Consider the following 18,056-nt stretch of genomic DNA (forward strand, 5'->3'; position numbering starts at 1 on the left):
CTGTCCTGTTAAGCCTCCATACAGGACGTTATTCTGAAATCTTCTGGACATACTGCATCTTCTTGCTGAAGTCAACTTTGACCGAAAAACATGACATCCTAATCATCAAGCTAAAGTTTCTGGGCTCTCAGGGAACACAATATGCAGCAGGAGTCTCTGTGCATGTGCAACGTGAAACACAATCCTTCCTCCTCCTGCTGCCACATTGAGAGCTGCTGGCAGTCCTGAGCAGTGTTAACATCCATGTTCCTCTACATGCTCATCTACGTGGCGTATCACAGCAGCAGATGGATACCGAGGAGTCAGAGGTTAAAATTGTGAGTGGTTGTCGTTTTAATAAGATATTAAAAGTCTTGATCTGATAGAAAAATAACATGTTTTTTTTTTTTTTTTTTTTAATTCATGTTTGCTCCATTTACAGTCAAATAGTGAATGCAGTGTTCACGGTGCTCGTCCTGGCCCCTCAGTTCTACGTCCTGGGAAGGTAACTAGGACGCAAGCGATGGCATCGAGCCATTCAGCTCATGAGTCACTTGTACAAAAGTGAATGCGGTGTTAATAGTATTGGTGTTTCAAAATCAGAGGCTATCCAGGCACTCCAAATATAAGACGATGCATCAAACAAGGAAGGAAATATTAAAGCTTCAGCTTGCTTAAAGCCTTTACAATATTGGCTAAATAATTAAAAGACCAAACAACATGTTTTGACCATCAGCCCTGACAAAGACCTAGTTGATCCCCAGTTTTAAGCCCTGATGAAGGCCTGGTGGTCAAAACGTGTTTTTTAACTACTACTCTTTCAATGATTCAGCCACTAGGAAAAAGGAATTTTAATACTTCCTTCATCATTTGATACCTTTTCTTAAACAACATACTCCTTTATTCCCCACAGTTGTTATCTCAATTTTATTACATGGAGCAACTTGTCATATTGTTTCTTTCTTTCTCTAAAAATGGTGTCTGCTTTGTTTTTAAAAAAGGCCCAAATCCTCACGATACTGCAGACATCCTCTTTTGAACAACCTGTCGGCCTCCATCGCTTTGTCCTTCATAGCTTCAGGTGAATCCCATCCAATCACACACGTTCCAAACACACACACACATCTATAAGACACTGACTCAGAATACTGACCACAAGCAAAACAGCAATAGAATAATGATTTTGTCACTGCCTACTCAACCCTATGAGTAAACAATGACTGAATTTTAATTTTGGGTTGAACTATAGCAACACTTGTCTCTTTCAATAGGTTTTTCAGTGGTATTCACATTGATAGACCCAGTTCCTCAAAGCCTGTGGGCGTCCTATCATGTGTTTGGATTACTGTCATGTGGACACGGTCTGTGCACGACCATCCTGACTCTGACAGCAGCAGCATGTGTAAGACAAAAACTGGAATGTTAAAGTTTTTAGAGATACAGCAGCATTAGAGTGATATTCAAATATCTATCCATCCATCCACAGGTCAAAACCACCCCTGAGCTGTACTACATGTCCCTTATTCTAACAGTGGCTTCTATTTTCAGCACAGGTAAAGTTAATTTGCAACACATACTGTGTGGGATCACTCATACACAGTGTCTTCAGTTCAAAGGAATAACACCTGCTTGTGTCTGTTCAGGTATTTTCATGGTGAGAGGGGGACTCAGGTTGACCAACAGGCTGTCTGTCACGGATCCGAACAGAAACAATGAGCGATAAAGCAAACCAGCTGTTCCACGCTGACATGCGATACTCCACATATTAAGATTTCATGTGGTTTCAGCAGCTTGTAACTTAAAACCATGGGAACAAAAAAAAGGGAAAGTGACTTAATCCTGTTTTCCAGTCCACTTCAGAGACATACCACTAAGCAGATGTTCGACTCAATTGTTAAAGCTGTTTGATTTTTTTTATTTGGTGATGGACAATGTACATGTGCTTGATTTGCTCATAAATATATTTGGTGTATGATTATACAAAGAGCTACATGTGTTAAGTCTGTATACAGTACCGAGTGATGTATATCATTGGAAAAATAAAGCTAAACAAAACAGATCATGGCAGTAAAATCAAAGGGTAACACTTGTATGAAACTAGGATGTCAAGGTTGTGATATTAAAAAAGAACAGATGCTGTTTAAAAAGGCATTTCATTCTTATCATCTTAAGAGAAGGTATCTTAAAAAATAAAAACAAAAAACAACCAGTGCAAATTGTGAAGTAGCCATATGACTGATTTTTTCCAACTGCCAGAATGAATAATACTCTTCAGATCATACATATTACTATCAAATCAGTCTGGTATCATCTCTAATAAGCCAAACTTTAAAACCATAGGAAAATTATAGATATGGAAAAAAAAAAAAAAAAAAAAAAAAAACAAAACACTTCAAAATGTAGAAATTAAACCCAATATTCATGTGACCCATGACAACAAGTCTGTGTTTTCATGACACTGAATGTAACACACCAGAAAAACAAACAAGAAACAAGTTTACTGGCAGTGGTGATTGAGTCAGTCACCTATTTTCAGCACTGGTACTGCACTGTGTTTTGCTTATGTGACGATCTTCTTCCAGTGCGTGGGACACACTTTTTAATTCTCTTTTCAGCTTGTTCATTACAGAGCCATACTGTTGTTTGCATTACAGGATGCAGGACAATGTCTCCTCTTTTTTTTGCTGAAACAATAATGCTCATCAAGATGTATCAAATACAGGCACAATGAAATGACTGCCAATACTCAGTCACACTCCACTTTGAAATAAATCATCCTAAAAGTGACTGCATCTACTCAAAGATCTTAAAAAGTGGATAAAGAAAGTGGAATGTGATTAGTTTGAGTCAGGAATGTGCTTTTCATGAGTCAAGCACCAAATGTTTAATAACCTGAAACAATTCAATAACAAATGTCTTGTAATTCTATTATTTCAATACAATGAAAATATATAATCTGTCACATTTCACTTTCTCTTTTTGACTCACCGATGAAGTATTAAGAGGATCACTGCCACTCAACAATAGAAAACATATAATCAACAATTGTAGATTTAACAGTAAACATCTGCAATTTGACAAATTCACCTGAGATCATACAAACACCTTGTTCACCTGGTTGTAAGAAAAATAAATTTAGTGTTTGTTTGTTGTGTGTTCAGCACCAGATGTTTATATGGCGCCAACGTACTCTGTCCTTTGTAAACTGCATTCATACTTCATATATTTCAACTTATTTTTCACATAATTCGGCTTGGATAAACTATAAAAAGTCTGCATAGGTATTTCACACATCTACAAACACAGAAAAATGTGTTAATGATGTTTGAACTTTCAATAAAAAGGAACGTAACAGCTGTTTTAAACCCATTTAACCCCCAACAACAAATTCTTGTACTTACTTCACATTCCACCAACCCTTTTAACCGAACCCCAACTTTAAATTTATGTCATCATCACACTGTAATTTAGCTGCAATTTCACATCCAGGCCTTTACATTTGGCTTAACAGCAGCCCTTTAAATGTAAGAAGTTCACACATTGTTCTTTTACACAAAATGTGCTGTATGTTTTTAAGCACATGAATCCACCAACGAGGGACTGTTTCTAAAACATCTACAAGTTTTCTGCTGCTGCACTACACAATAAAAGCTATGAGGGGTGTCATGATTTCAAATCTAAACTGAAATCAGTGCTCATAAGGATTGATTTTCATTTGGTGAAATCAAAGTTAAGATTAAGAAAGTTAAGATTAAGAGATTGTCTCAATATTTTTTTTCTCTCCACCCTTGCTTGCCAAAATGTGTTTGCTGTGTGTCCAAAGACAAATGACAACTTGTGCTACACACACTGAAAAGACAAAATAAGGCCGTTGCTAGGCTATGCTATGCAGCCTAACTTTTTAAGGAAGAATATGAAAATGTAAATGAAGGTTGTCACGGCATGAAACCAATGATCTGTTGCTTTTTGCAAATAAGCCAGTGTGGCTGAAACTGGCCTGCGTTTATTCTCCTTTGTAATTTCTAACTCTGAGATATAACTTCAAGAGCACTTCACATTCACCTTGAGTTTACCAATCCACAACTGATCACCTGGTATTGTTTCCTCCTGCTGAGATTTTTTTATTTATTTTTTCATTGAATAATCTTAAAATCGAAAGTAAAAAAAATCGTGACACCCATAATAGCTCTAAGGTTTCAAGTACAGTTAAGAATTCTGACTTCTGATGTTTTTTTGATGTGAAGTAAATCTTGAAAAAGGCAGCAGAAATGTTCAGTATGTGATTTGTGGTTCCAAAAAGTCCAAAAAGTGCTGGTCCAAACACTCTTCCCCTCCACCAGCAGTCCAATTACAGCAGCTCCTCAAACATTGTTTGAAAGTTAAGAATGCAACTATTCCTATCCTAGAAGTGCATCATAGTCGATATACCAAACAAGTCTGCCATTAGCAGGCTTCACCCCAGTGACCGGCCATTTGTCTGGATTGTCCTTCACTCGGCTCAGCTGGGTGATCAGCTCATGTTTGCCTTTGCCCATCACTAACAGAGCGACCCTGTGCGCTCGGTTGATGGCACTAAAAGTGAGGGTCATACGCTGGTGAGGCTTGACGGGGCTCTCAGTGAGGGCCACCAGACTCTCCCCGTGGCCATCCACTTTACTGCCAGGGAACAGAGAGGCTGTGTGGCTGTCGTAGCCCACTCCCAGCAGCACAAAGTGGAAGCTGGAGCCGTTCACCCACTTGCTGACCTCTTTCTCATACAGCAGTGCTCCTCCGTCCTCCTCCACACACAGACGCTGGTTGATCTGTACTGGCATGGGGTGGATGTTGTAATAGGGTATCCTCACATGGTGCAGTAGATGGTCATGGAGGTTGCGGAAGTTGGACTCTGAGTCAGTCAGTGGCACGCAGCGCTCATCCACCATCCACACATGGGTGTCCCTCCAGGGGAAGGAGAAGTGGTGCAGGGCCAGCCTTTGGAACAGAGCGAGGGGAGAGGACCCACCCGAGAGAGCCAGATGAAAAACGCCAGCCTCGCGCACTGCAGCCTCCGCTGCCTCTTGTATGTCTGCAGCTAGCCTCACCACCAGCTCCTCAGTCCAGGCAGACACCATGTCAGAGCTACGAAATTTACCTTGCATCACTTGGAACCCACCAACCTGATCATTGCCGATTATCACCACCTCATTGTGGTAGCTAATGTCTTTCCCTTTAATACGGACGTCCAGCAGGTCTCCATTCTCTGCACCTCCTGGGTAGATGCGGGGAAACGTGCTGGCGAGGCTGCTGAGTAGTGGCGTCCACAAGCCCCAAGAAGCCAGCAGGTTTTCAGTACTAATGAAACTATTCTTTCGTCCAGCAAAAATGTGTGAAATTAGTTCATAATAAGCTTCCCTCTGCACTATTGGCATTTGAACAAAGTAGTCTGAAAGCGGCAAACCAAGAACATCGACATCTTTATGCTCTGTCACTTCCTTCCACTCACTGTCCATTAAAATGGGCTTGAATAAATTCTTACTAACAAGAATTGCTGGATATTTAAGGCTGCCGTGCCCGAAGTGGAAAACTATCTGTTTGGGCTTGCAGTGTACGCTGTTGTGGTTCTGAAGACAAAAGATATCATTCTTGAAAAGAATGCGCGCATACCCCATCCGCTCATCTAACATCTTCCCTGAGATCAGAAGAATTGGCACGTCTTCGTACTGGGCATCATCGATGTACATCAACACAGCTGAAAGACACAAACAGGATCACTTATTAGCTGGATAGCAATTTCTTTTACAGTTCAACAGTAAGGAATACTTAAATTAATGACATTTAAAAAGAAAAGCCTTCAGTATTCACCTGCAAATGTGGGTGTGATGCTGATGTGATCTTTCGTCTTATTCAGCTCCTGCTGAACCTCTGTTTTGTATGCTTGGTACTGGCCGACCACAGCTTGATTCTTACCTACGGGCAGCAGGGACCTGAAGACCTGCAGCTTGTTTCGCAGGACTTCCTCATTGCTGCTCAGGTTCATGGGCAGGCTCATGGTCAACAAGGTCATGACTTCTGTCAGGTGGTTCTGCAGCACATCTCTGACCACCCCATATTGGTCATAGAAGGGGATACGACCTTTGAGGGCAAAACGACAAGTGAGGACACGAACACATGGTTCTAGCTCCGAAATTCTTCTTGATTTTGTGACCATTCACGCAGAAATCTACTTCTTTTCTACTGGTAAGTAATCATTTTGATTAAGGGGTGAACTGCCCCTTTATTACAACACTAATGATGCATTCTGAATGACCTTTAACATCCAGCGTCTCTTTCAGTACAATCTCCACTCTCTCGATGTGGTGCCTGTTCCAGATGGGATCCAGAAACTTCTTGTTCTCTTCTCTGAATGGAAGAATCCTTGAAACCACCTTTTCACAAAGGCAGAAAAACATATCATCAAATCAACCGTATCTGTTACTGAGTCTCAGATGAAAGGCACTCACTGTGCAGGTTATTCTTACCTGCTTCCCCAGGTAATGGTCAATTCTGTACATTTCTTCATCCTTCAAGGAATTCCCAAGCTGAGATGCAAGAACCTGAGCACTCCTGAAGTCATGTCCAAAAGGTTTCTCTAGCACCACCCTCAGCCACGCCCCGCTGGTTGGCCTACAGCTACTGTTGATCTTATCAGCAATATCTGCGTATGCAAAGGCTGGCACTGAGAGGTAGAAGAGCCTCCCAGCCTCTGTCATTCCCTCTTGCTGAAGCTCTTTCTCAATCTGCTTGGCCAAATCCTGGTAGTCTTCGACGCTCTGCAGCTGCCGATACTGTGAGAGTCGCAGGAACTGCTCTTTGAGCAGAGCACAGCGTTCCTGTGACACATCCTTTGGGCAAGAAAGCGCCTTCAGGATCTCAAAGAGGACCGGTGTGGCCTTGTCAGCAGGGGACAGTCCTCCACCGTAGAAGGAAAAGGTGTATCCATTTTTCACCTGATTCACGTACAGTTCGAAGAAGCCCTGCCACAGGTACTTCTTTGCCAGGTCACCTGTGCCTCCCACTATCACCACCGAAACATGTCCGGGTCTCTGTGCCTCGTCTCTCTCCTCGCCATATCCTCCCTGGGCACAGAGAGTGACCAGAAGCAGGAACGCAGACACAAACATGCTCTGGTCTTAGCTGTCCAAACTCCTGTATGAACACAGCAAAGAGACATTACATGTAGACAAGGCAATCGTCTAGGAAATCATCTAGCACCAGCGAGAAGTTAGGACACCAAGCATGGAAGTAACTGTCAGCACATTTTGTAGGAAAATGTCACCACTGATTATGTCCCCTTGAAGATTCTGAGTGCAACTGCACTGAGGTAAATACAAATCCCAAGTCTGTGACAATTTGTCAGACTACAAATAGGTGCCAACTACCAACAAAATGTTTTACATCGTAACAGTGTTAGCGCAGAAACAAGTGATGGAGAGTGTCTGAGACAGAGACACCATTCAACGTATTACAAGACTCTGCACCCTCAACATGACACCTAAGCTGTTTTTTAAGGGGACTAAAATGACCTAATATTCCCTTAATCAGCTTATTTTCTTGATGGTTTTGTATCTATGAGGTCAGAAAATAATGAAAATGCAATAATTTCCTAAAGCCAACGGTGATATCAAAATATCTCGTTTTGTTTAACCAACTGTCCAAAACCAAAAGATGTTCAGTTAATGATCACATGACACAAAAAGGCAGCAAATCCTCACAATTAAGAGGCTTGCACCAGTAAATGTTTCTCATTTGTTCCTGACGACTGAAAGAAACAATCCTTCATCAGAACAATTGTAGATTTTTAATTTGCTTCGTTTACGCTACACGATAGAAAAGCTTCAACCGGTACATCAACTACAATTAATGATATGATTAATCATCATTTCTAACAATGCATACACTCGGTAGATACTGCTGTATTTCTTTGGCAACATCTAAAAAATGAGTGAATAATCGCATTTGAACATCTAAATGCCAATACAGATACACTGTGAACACTGTATGAATGTAAAGCAATAGTTTATGTAACATCAATAAAACTCAAACTAATGATAAGAAATACATTACTTGGCACCGTCCTGTTGTTCAGCTGTTCTCAAGTCCCTTGATAGTCAATGATGTGCTGCAGTGACAGTCATGAGCGTAGTGAGCAGTAGATAGTGGTGGAGCAGGGGTGTAGACTTTGCACTTTGCTCAGAGGCTTTGAGTTTCCCGTACAACATTCCTGCTGTTGATAAGAGTGCCAGGAAAGTCAGACCAACTGATTTTGCAATAACCCAAAAATCGTTTATAAGAAAGGCTGCAGCAAAAGCTATGAAAATCAATCAAATGGAGGAGCTGAGTCTTGCCTGCAGTTTGCAGCTCAGAGAAAACTGGGAAAACGTACCTTTCGTTACCCATTAAACATTTGGATTCTGTTTGCTGTAGGTATCAGGGTCCCAAAAGAATCACAGATTTGCAGTCTAAACTATCTTGACACTCTGTCTGGTAATAAATGTCAAAAAACATATGAAAGTATGTGCACAGAATGATTAGCTCTCCACTGGAATAGCCCCAGGCTTTGGGTTGAAAAGAGTACTCCACACTTCTGACATTACACACTAATTTAACATCATCAGTCTCATGATGGTGAGTTGAACAAAGTCAATACCACAGAACCAGAGATACTGTCTTAATACATGTATCTTCCTTCCTTGTAAAAACCTGTCACCTACATGGCCCACAGTGCAACTTGATCGCCAGAAATTAACAGATCCTGTGTATTATACTAATCACAGCTAATGTAGCCTTGAGCTGCTAACCTCAGGCAGAGAAAGGGGCAGGCTATAGGTCAGTTGTGATCGCCTTTTTTTCCCCCCCATTTTCTCACATCTAGTCTGCAGCCCTGACTGATGCTTCACTTTAGGCAATTTAACAGATTTCATGCATCTTCCTCTGGAGCCACAAAAGAATGTATTCAACTATTTTTACATATGCGAGTCGTCAGCACAACCCAAGACCCGTAAACAGACTTTGATTTGTAAGTTCCCCTTTAACCCACTTTTTTTCATGATAATGTCTGAAAAACAGTCCTTGTGACCAGTCCTTTACTTACAGAAACCCAATTCCCATCTTTTTAGAAAAATTATATTATGTTAATAGTTGTTGAGAACACCAATAGTCATCCCTTCAATACTGTGGCAGTATCTGTATTCAAGATTTAAAAATAAATGTATCTGTCCAGTGGTAGAAAAGGACAAAAGTATTGAGGTATTTGGTAAAAAAATTTGTGATATTTGAGTCTGTTGCCCTGTGCGAGCATCAACGAAGTGCTTCCGAGGAGATCTAAATATACTGACAAACAGGGTTTTGCCTAAAAAAATGTCAATAACATTTTAAACCCTGCCCTGTTTATCATATTTATCCAAATCAGAGATAGTTAGACTTGATGATTTAGAATGCCGTCATTTTGAGATATTTTTCTCATCATTTTGACTCATTAAATCACAATTTTGACTAAATTTTAACTTTTCGTGTGGTGTTTTCCTTGAGCTTCCATATTAAACCATAGTGCTACATAGATTTACAACAACGAGGACATGAGAACAGGTGAACAATCCACAAACCAGTGCAAATGGGACACCGACAGACATTTAAAATCATCAGCTTCTCATGTGGGTTCAAGATCTTCATTACTGCCTTCACTGGCATTTTGTTCTATGAAGAACAAACTTTAAATGTGAGGCATTACAAAGCTGTAGTTATAGCAAAGGCCTGGATGTTATGAACCTAATTAATGACAGAGGTCATTTTAGTTTCCTCTCTCTCTACGGAGACTGAAAATTGTACATGTTGAACAGAACACCCACACTATGATGCTCATTTTATGATGGCAACAGATGGAATCCCAGCGTTCCACAATCATGTTGACACTGCAGAAGTGCAAACAGCAAAGGCCACTTCATGGCTGCTTCAACAAACAACCCAGTCCTGTTCTTAAAAGCTTTAAGGATTACTCTGGTCAAAGTTTGTATTCTTGTCATGTTTTTATCTGAAGATGTCAAAGAACGACAGGACAGCTCCGAAACAAACTATACGTTTCTCACCTATTGTATTTGTGTGATTTTTTTATGTTCACTTCTACCACTTGCACGGTTCTGTTATTATCTTCATTGACTTTTACGCTATTACTTTTTTAATCTCACCATAGGAATCAATAAAATGGGACGTTATCTTCAAAGACACTATGTTCATTCAGAGGTTTTGACTCAATTCCTTTGCAGCACGTCCCAAGTTTATTCCACGATTTAAGTCAAAAGCTGCTCTCATATTCTAGCAGCATAGAAAATCTTCCATCAAACCAACGGTCATGCTCCAAATCGCCTCACTTGTTGTTCAAATTGGCAGTAACGAGTGAGTACAGAAAGCCAAAATGGGGCACCATCTCATCACACACAGGCCATCAGACGTGACTCTGAACTGACCTTCACACACCGAAATTATACACGCAAGTTTCCTCACACAATTTTCAACATCAAACGTTGAGATTCCAGGTGCCAAGTAAGATCACATTAACCGTCTTGCCCACATGAACAATGAGGACTTTGTTCAAGACTTTAAACAGTGCTGTAGAGATGGTTGGCTGCATTCTGTCTGCGTCTTTGTGGCCACATTTGTCAGGGCTTAGTGGTCTGAAGAAGAGTCCTCTGCCATAACTGCAGGGATGTTCAAACTATCATCAGAACGATGAACCCATTCAATGGCCCCTGCTTAAAACCAAGTCATTACCCTTAAGTCCAAAATACATCTTTTCATAAAAGATGTTTACCACACTTACAGCAGTAAATTTGTGATCAGTAAACTTGTGATCCTCACAACACACAAGCACTGACTGCTGTACAATGGTCAGTAAAAATGCAACCAATAGATATATATACTCCACCTTTTATTGCTTCCCTTTTCGGACAATAATGGCCACAATATTTTGGATTTTAAAAAAAAAATGTGTTGGCGCTTGCATTCTCAAATTTAAGTTTGACCATACAAGAATCATCCAGTTGAAGTCGACTTGATCACACCAGAGCAAAGAAATGTGCAGTGCTAGTTTGTATCCTTGTACATAATGAAAAAGCCATCCAACTTAAACAGCCATCAGTTTAACTTGGCAGTCATTTTAACTATAATTACCCCCTTAACCAAATCTATGCTTCCATGTAAATCAGGTTGGGATAAAATAACGACTTTGCTCAGTATTGAAAGTAAAACTCATGAGTGAGTGAAGACATGCAAATAAAGCCAACAGTCAAATTGATAACACGAGTACACCTATTGAAAACAGGGTTTTGACTTTTACACATTGCCAGGAGACAAATTTGCCTCTCTGTTTTTCCATTTTGTCGTGTTCATGATGATGATGATGATGCTGGGATCAGCGGAAAGCAGCAGATCATATGGTGGAAAAAATATACATGAACAGAGCGAGACAAATATTTTTTGATCCTGTCTGAATTGTGCCATGAATTAGAGTGGTGTAGTGTGTAGTCCCTTAAACCAAGAAATCAGTGAGCATTTATGCACATCCAGCGCCCTCATCTCAAAGTCTATGCGCTTTTTTATTTATTTATTTTTTATATCAATTTTCAGTTAAATGCCTGAAATAAGGTCTGTGGTAACCACGTGCTTAATTTATTAAGCTAACAAGTTTTGTCCTACCACATAAAATAGATCATTAAATGTCCCACAAGTGAATTATAAATCGCTTGCATGTTTTAAATATGCCAACTGCTAATAATGAGACTACAGAGGTTAAAATTAAAACAGCATTCCACCAAACATGGACACTCATTTATTCACTAGTCCATCTTTACAGATGGACTTCATTTGCAAATTATTCAAACGGTCACTTTACAGATTGTGGATTGATCCATTTACAGCAAATGTAATTGTCTAGTAAGACTTTTAGTGGCGGCGACTTTAAGCTATGTGACCACACTGTATTCTATTCATAGCCTGACATTGGCTTTTAATTTACACTTCACAAATCACAAAAGTGATGTTCGTCTGTGAAGATTATCTTTCTAAACATAACGTGAGTATCATAAACTTGTGTTTGCCACAGAGTATATTTTGGTGATTTATTTTCTAAAAAAAATGTACTATTTTTTTCATGTGCCAGAAAGCTTTGCTCCTTTCTCCACACTCTTTGTGACTCGAATGTAGTTATCAATAAAAAAATGTCTAAATTGTAAAAATGATAACACAACCTAGTGCAGTTGAGGGCTTGTTAGTGTCTCACCCCCGGACATGTGTGTGTGTTCACAACTGATCCAGTTAAGCTCTTAACACAACACCACACACACTTCAAAAGGCTCTATGAACACATCCTGTTATACACGTGTTGCGCTTATTTCTGTTACCCCCGCAAAATGTGTTTTCCTGTCATGTCAGTCGGCTTGATCCTCGCCAGCCAGGAAACAAAAGCATCACATAAATAAACGTGGGGGATTCTTCCTCGGTTACAAGCTTTTCAAATGTTTAAGAGACACGACATTTAGCTGAAGATTGACAAAAGTAGAGAAAATACCAGAAACTTGACTTATTTTTTAACCGTTGCTGGTTTAAAGTGAACGTACGTTGACGGACGTTATGCTTCAGGTAAATTAACGAGTTTATCTCCAACACGGGAGTCAACGAACTCCACAGACTGTCAGTTTCCTTCACTGAGCTACTGAAACGAAGCCCATTCGTTGTAGTTTACTAGTTATTTCTCCGTTGTCGTTTCCTTGTGAGGTTAAACCATGACAACAGTTGGACGGTGGAGTTAATCCCTCGATTCCACCTGCTCGCTGTCAAACTTCACTTCCGCTGACGTTACGAGCACACGGTGCTCCACAATCCTTCATTTAAAACCCTGAACCGTCGACAAAACAGTTCACATGACCGAAATACGAACACACGCTTTTAATGGCAGCTGACAGACTGTGTGGCGTGAGCTGGATACGAACCTGCCCCGTGCTGGCGGCACGAACAACTCGCTGCTCCACCATCAAGAGGACGCTTCCTGTACCTGTCACGTGACGCGGTGCCGCTGTTGCTGGAGGGTCAGGAATGTGTGTTTTCATCGCATTTATCTCCACCACGCACGGTGTCAAACGGCGTGACGGGGTCTGGGAAAGAAGGGCTTTCAGTGTATTTTAGCTGCGGAAAACTCTGATGAAAGACCCTCAGGGAAGCAGAAGCAGTGGGGGTTCAGCCTTGACTGGACCAAGTGTATAGTTAAGAAAGTACGACATGAGGTGTGATATTGAAAGAGGTCATATTTTGCTAATTTCCAGGTTCATACTTTTATTTTGGGCCCTAAAAGAAGAAGTTTACACACTTTCATTTTCACACACACATGAATAAAAGAAACATTTTTTTAACGATACAAGCCAAATGTAATTTTAACATTTTAAATCATAGAGATCTGGTGTCACTGTGACTCGGGCTCCACGTGACTTAAGTCAGTTTTGATGACTTGCAAATTGTTAAGGACTTAAGGACTCAAATGTTTTTTTGGTTTCTGTTTAGTCTTGCTGTCGGTATAATAAAGACCAGGTGCTGCAGGTAAGACTTAAGTTTCCTCAGTAGGGAAAAAAAAAACTTTGAAGAAACTACTTGGGACTTTGTTATTAAATTATAAGGGTTAGTGTATTAGATTATGAATCATCTCTTAAAATGTTTCTACCACCTAAAAATAATATCTTTAATGGAACAGATCACTAACTAATTTAAATGACTTCAATCATGTTGATGAGTAATTCTCCGCCTTCTACACCACTCCTGTATCAGCTGTAGCTTGCTTCCTTGGGTGCTGCCTGTCACTTGGGGGCAGCTGTAGACTGCTGTATTGTCCAAACAAGAGTGACCCCTGTTGGTCTCTGTTTGCTATAGCTGCTCTCCACTGGAGTCATACTTAACACAGTTGGAAGCTCATTATACTGTCATCAATCGAATGTCACCAGCTTTAAACGATCCATCTCTAACTGAATAACAAACTCTGGGCTCCACAGCGTCAGCAAGCTGCCATATCACCCTCTGACTGTCCACAATTTTTAGGAAAGACTAAAAATCTGAAAAACACAAACTGCTGACTTAAAGTAGACAAATACCTGTTTAACGCTGCATTGTTCAGCTGTCTAGTGTCATCGCCCTGTGAATCCAGGCCTACCTCAAACAAAGCAGGTGCCCCTTTTGGCCAAATAATGATCTGATTGTTGTGGACCACACTAGCAGTCGCCCCATCTGGTCCTCCTTTTTCCTCTTGTGAACAGTTGTGGTTGTTACAGCAGAGACCTTGACTCAGCAGCTTCACATGCCCATCTGATATACCTAACAAAAAGTTAGCAGCCGAGATTGAACTTCTGATCATTTCATCAACTTCTGTTTCCAAAGTCAAGTATCCATTTTCAATTTCCACAGAAGTAGATGGGTGCTTGTTTTAAAACATAAAGAAACAACTGTAAGGAAACAAGAAATGGCCCCACACCGCATGTCTGATGTAATCCAATCCCTTTAAAAGCTACAATGAAGATTTTGGCTGTAAGAAGGGTGTAAATAACTTTTTTTCACATCAATTTGGGATCTTTGGGCTTCAAATGAGAAGGCAATGACTGAATGGTTGAGCATATCCTTTAAATTACATAAGAATGACAAGACCTGACAAGAAGAATGACAGTGTTTGAATCCACAGAAATCTTTCCTTTGGGTCGCTTGTCGCTTGAACATCCAGGAGAGAGTCAGTGAATGAGACTAAACCCTAACTTTACGTGAATTAAAATGTCAAATATTACCTTGTAGATTTTTATCAGTGATGGTGGTTGTTAGTGGTGTTGTTTTGACTGAAAGCCCGCGAGTAGCAGAAATTACATACTGTGCATTTAAAGCCCCTATGAAAATGTTTGTTTTAATATCTACATATCCAGGACAGCTGAGCAGCCTCCATCTGGTGAAGAAGATTATTTGGTACGACTGAAGTTACTTAAAGGACCTGGTTTTGAGTTTGGTTTGTTAACTGCTGTCACCAGGGTTAAAAAGAAAGTTTGCATCACAATAATATGTCATAGCGTCATCTCAAACTCTAACATGGCCACACACACACACACACACACACACACACACACACACACACACACACACAAACACACACACCATCCACACCACTACCTTACAAACAGCTGTAATGCCTGTGATCAAACTGTATAGCCCTCCCAAGTTGGCCGGCCACTGTGAAGTGTAAACAGTAAACAGGATGGAGCATCCTGCATGTTACAGATTGTGTGTGTGTGTGTGTGTGTGTGTGTTTGTGAGTGTGTGTGTGTGTGTGTGTGTGTGTGTGTGTGTGTGTGTGTGTGTGTGTGTGTGTGTGTGTGTGTGTGTGTTAATGTGTGTGGCGGGGAGGGGTGGGCCGCTAAAGAGAGAAAGAGCTCATGCAGAGCGTGCTAGCCCAGCTGTCACTGCTATAACTTCAGACTCAGGACACAAGCTGGAGGCCCACTGTGTGTGTTTAAGTGTGTGTGTGTGTGTGTGTGTGTGTGTGTGCGCGCGTGTGTGTGTATTGTCGCCGCACCCCCCAGACATTCTCCACAGCCCCTGGCTTCCTTCCTCCCCTTTGTTAAGCCTGCGAGGCAGACTTCGTCAAGCTGAGCACACAAATGAATGCATATGAATGTGTGCTGTCATCTTTATTAGGCCCCTTTGCCAGCAGCCATTACATTTGACACAGGTCTTTACTGGAGGGGATTTCACTTTCAGCGCTCGTCCCTTCCCTTGCCAGACGAGGAGGATTATAGTGACCTCAGTCCGGGATGAATCTGAATACACAACCTGTTAGGCACTAATAAGAGCATGATAATGAGCAACTGAAGGGCAAATTTTGGTTTCCTTGGAGTTATTTTATGGTTTGTGGCTAGTTACTTGATGTGTGACTTCAAAGGTACTTAGTGGTGGTTTTGTATTTCAAAGATGAGACGATCTTCCTTGAGATACCTGCTAAAATATCTGTCTGTACCTGCAGTCTTTTTGATGCATGAGGTCAGTCCCAATCCAGGCAGCGATGACTGAAGACACAAATAGAATTTTCCCATGTAGTGGATGAGTAACACTCTGTGTTTTTAAACCGCATTCTCCTATTTCTTCTCTTCATAAGACGAAGACTTGTCGAAGCGTGTTCTCCCCTTTTGTTTCTCAACGCTACGCCGCACACCGCACAGCCCACATAGACAACAGACACCCGCCCTGAATTCCAGTTAAGAGAGGTAGTGTTTTCAGAGGTGGCATGTGGAGCTTTTGAAACGGTTTGGCAGGGAGGAAAAAACAATGCACACACATGTCTTTCAGTCCAGACAATAGGGCACAGAATGAAGAAGCTTCCACAGTTTTCATTCCATTAGTGAAGAACATAAAAGGATGGTGGATTGAGATTGTGCATGTTTTTTTTCTTATTACAACACACGTCTGTTGGTAGATATTTTACAACATGTGGTCTTGTCGTTTCCATTTAGCTTTTCAGTGAAGGACTCAACTTGAATCCCACTTTCTGTTGTGATTCATACATGTAAGACTTACTCGTATGTGGTATCACACTAATCAAGGAAAACTACAGTACTGAACTGAACAATGCCGCAGTTGTCGAGCTGCGATATCTCCAGTTTTTGTTGTCATGTCTGATTGTTTTCTTTACTCTGTGAAGTACAGTTCTTGTCTTGTGTTTTATATTATCAGATAAGTTAGAGGATTACACACTTGTGTGTGGGTGGAAAATTCCTACCGCATAGGCTCATAAAAAAAACCTTAGTATTATCTCCAAAATCCCAATGTCTCCCGTGGTCTTGATCCAGGCTTCTGACTCAGGACCACAGCCAAGTCACCTGGACTGTTTTTCTTATCTCAGAGGAAGTAGACTCTGTTAGAAATACATGAATGAATAGTTCTCCTGTGTGTCATTTCAAGTAGACTTTTAAAAACCATTCCATTTCTATTAAAAACCTAAATATTAGATGAAACAGCTAATTCTAACTTTCTTGTTTAATACTATAAAAAAGATGATATAGAATTAACCAGCACCAGTAATAAATACTAATATACATATTTTGCTTGCAGTGGTGATACTGCTGCTGTTGCAAAGACAATTGGATTGTTTCTGTTTTCCTAAGAGTCACAAGTAACAACAACACAGGACAGGACGTGCGTATTCAATCAGTAACTCTGTAATAGAAATGGATGAACCTTTTTTTCCACGGTGACTATGTACTCAGTGGCAGACTAAATTGTATCTGTGAAAGTATTTTCTTAGGGAACCAATTTAAATGCTGATGGTTTCATTACTCGCTTCACTTTAGAGGTAAATATTGCACTTCTTATACTTCAACTCAATTTGCCCAATCTTGCAAAGTCAAGGAAAATGAGAAAGCAATTCCTGGAGTTTTGTAGAAACCCATTCAGTAGTTTTAGTGAAATCATGCTGACAAACCGACCACCCAAATGGACACAGATGAACACATAACCTCTTTAGTGAAGCTAATAATGATAAATTATTATGAAAATATAACGCTGATTAATCTTTTCTGTTTAATCACTAAAGTTACTTTTAATTCTTGAAGTAAATGTTACTGACTTTGAACCTGTGATGACGTGTTGTTGGTGCTTCTTGTTTTCTGACTATTTTCCTTAAGCAAATCATCCGAGTGCTTCTTCAGACACCAATAGTTAAGCTACAGTCATCAGAAAAAAACAAACAAGAGGCGAGAATACATCACTTCTTAACGAGGGTTTTGGGGGCTCTCACTGAGACGGTGGAATGGTGGAAAACAGTAGGCGCATTTCATGTTGGCAGTCCACAAAACCTCCCCGGTGCTTTCAATAGTGTTCCACGACTCTGTTTGCTGATACCACGAGAAGTGTAAGGAAAGAGGGGGTGTGAGGGGAGCAGGGTCTGAATGACACGGCATTGCTGCCTCGGCTGCTGTTCACTGACCCATCAAATGCAGACCCAGCCCCCAGTGTGAAGTACTTTTGTGTTGTCATCACCCTCAGAAGCCCAACGA

At 40.7% G+C, this 18,056-nt stretch overlaps 2 protein-coding genes across 3 annotated transcripts; one reads left to right on the forward strand and one right to left on the reverse strand.

Moving 5' to 3' along the window:
- The first annotated feature begins 25 nt into the window (after positions 1–25).
- LOC119020451 lies at positions 26–2,362 on the forward strand. Its single transcript, XM_037099752.1, has 6 exons — positions 26–317; positions 422–484; positions 981–1,060; positions 1,251–1,381; positions 1,466–1,532; positions 1,623–2,362. The coding sequence occupies exons 1-6, from the start codon at positions 244–246 to the stop codon at positions 1,700–1,702; spliced, it is 495 nt and encodes a 164-aa protein (XP_036955647.1). The 5' UTR covers positions 26–243; the 3' UTR covers positions 1,703–2,362.
- On the reverse strand, positions 2,337–13,104 carry h6pd (hexose-6-phosphate dehydrogenase (glucose 1-dehydrogenase)). Of its 2 annotated transcripts, XM_037099741.1 has the most exons (6): positions 12,978–13,064; positions 8,062–8,221; positions 6,477–7,143; positions 6,266–6,383; positions 5,821–6,090; positions 2,337–5,707 (listed from the first exon to the last, which is right to left on the reverse strand). In XM_037099741.1, the coding sequence occupies exons 3-6, from the start codon at positions 7,116–7,118 to the stop codon at positions 4,377–4,379; spliced, it is 2,361 nt and encodes a 786-aa protein (XP_036955636.1). In that variant the 5' UTR covers positions 7,119–7,143; positions 8,062–8,221; positions 12,978–13,064; the 3' UTR covers positions 2,337–4,376. The 2 variants fall into 2 exon arrangements, with proteins under 2 accessions (XP_036955636.1, XP_036955637.1); XM_037099742.1 differs by lacking the exon at positions 8,062–8,221 and having other exon boundaries at positions 12,978–13,104.
- Positions 13,105–18,056: the final 4,952 nt, after the last annotated feature.

Source organism: Acanthopagrus latus, chromosome 6 (genome assembly GCF_904848185.1).
Source record: "Acanthopagrus latus isolate v.2019 chromosome 6, fAcaLat1.1, whole genome shotgun sequence".
NCBI classification, from domain to species: Eukaryota; Metazoa; Chordata; class Actinopteri; order Spariformes; family Sparidae; genus Acanthopagrus; species Acanthopagrus latus.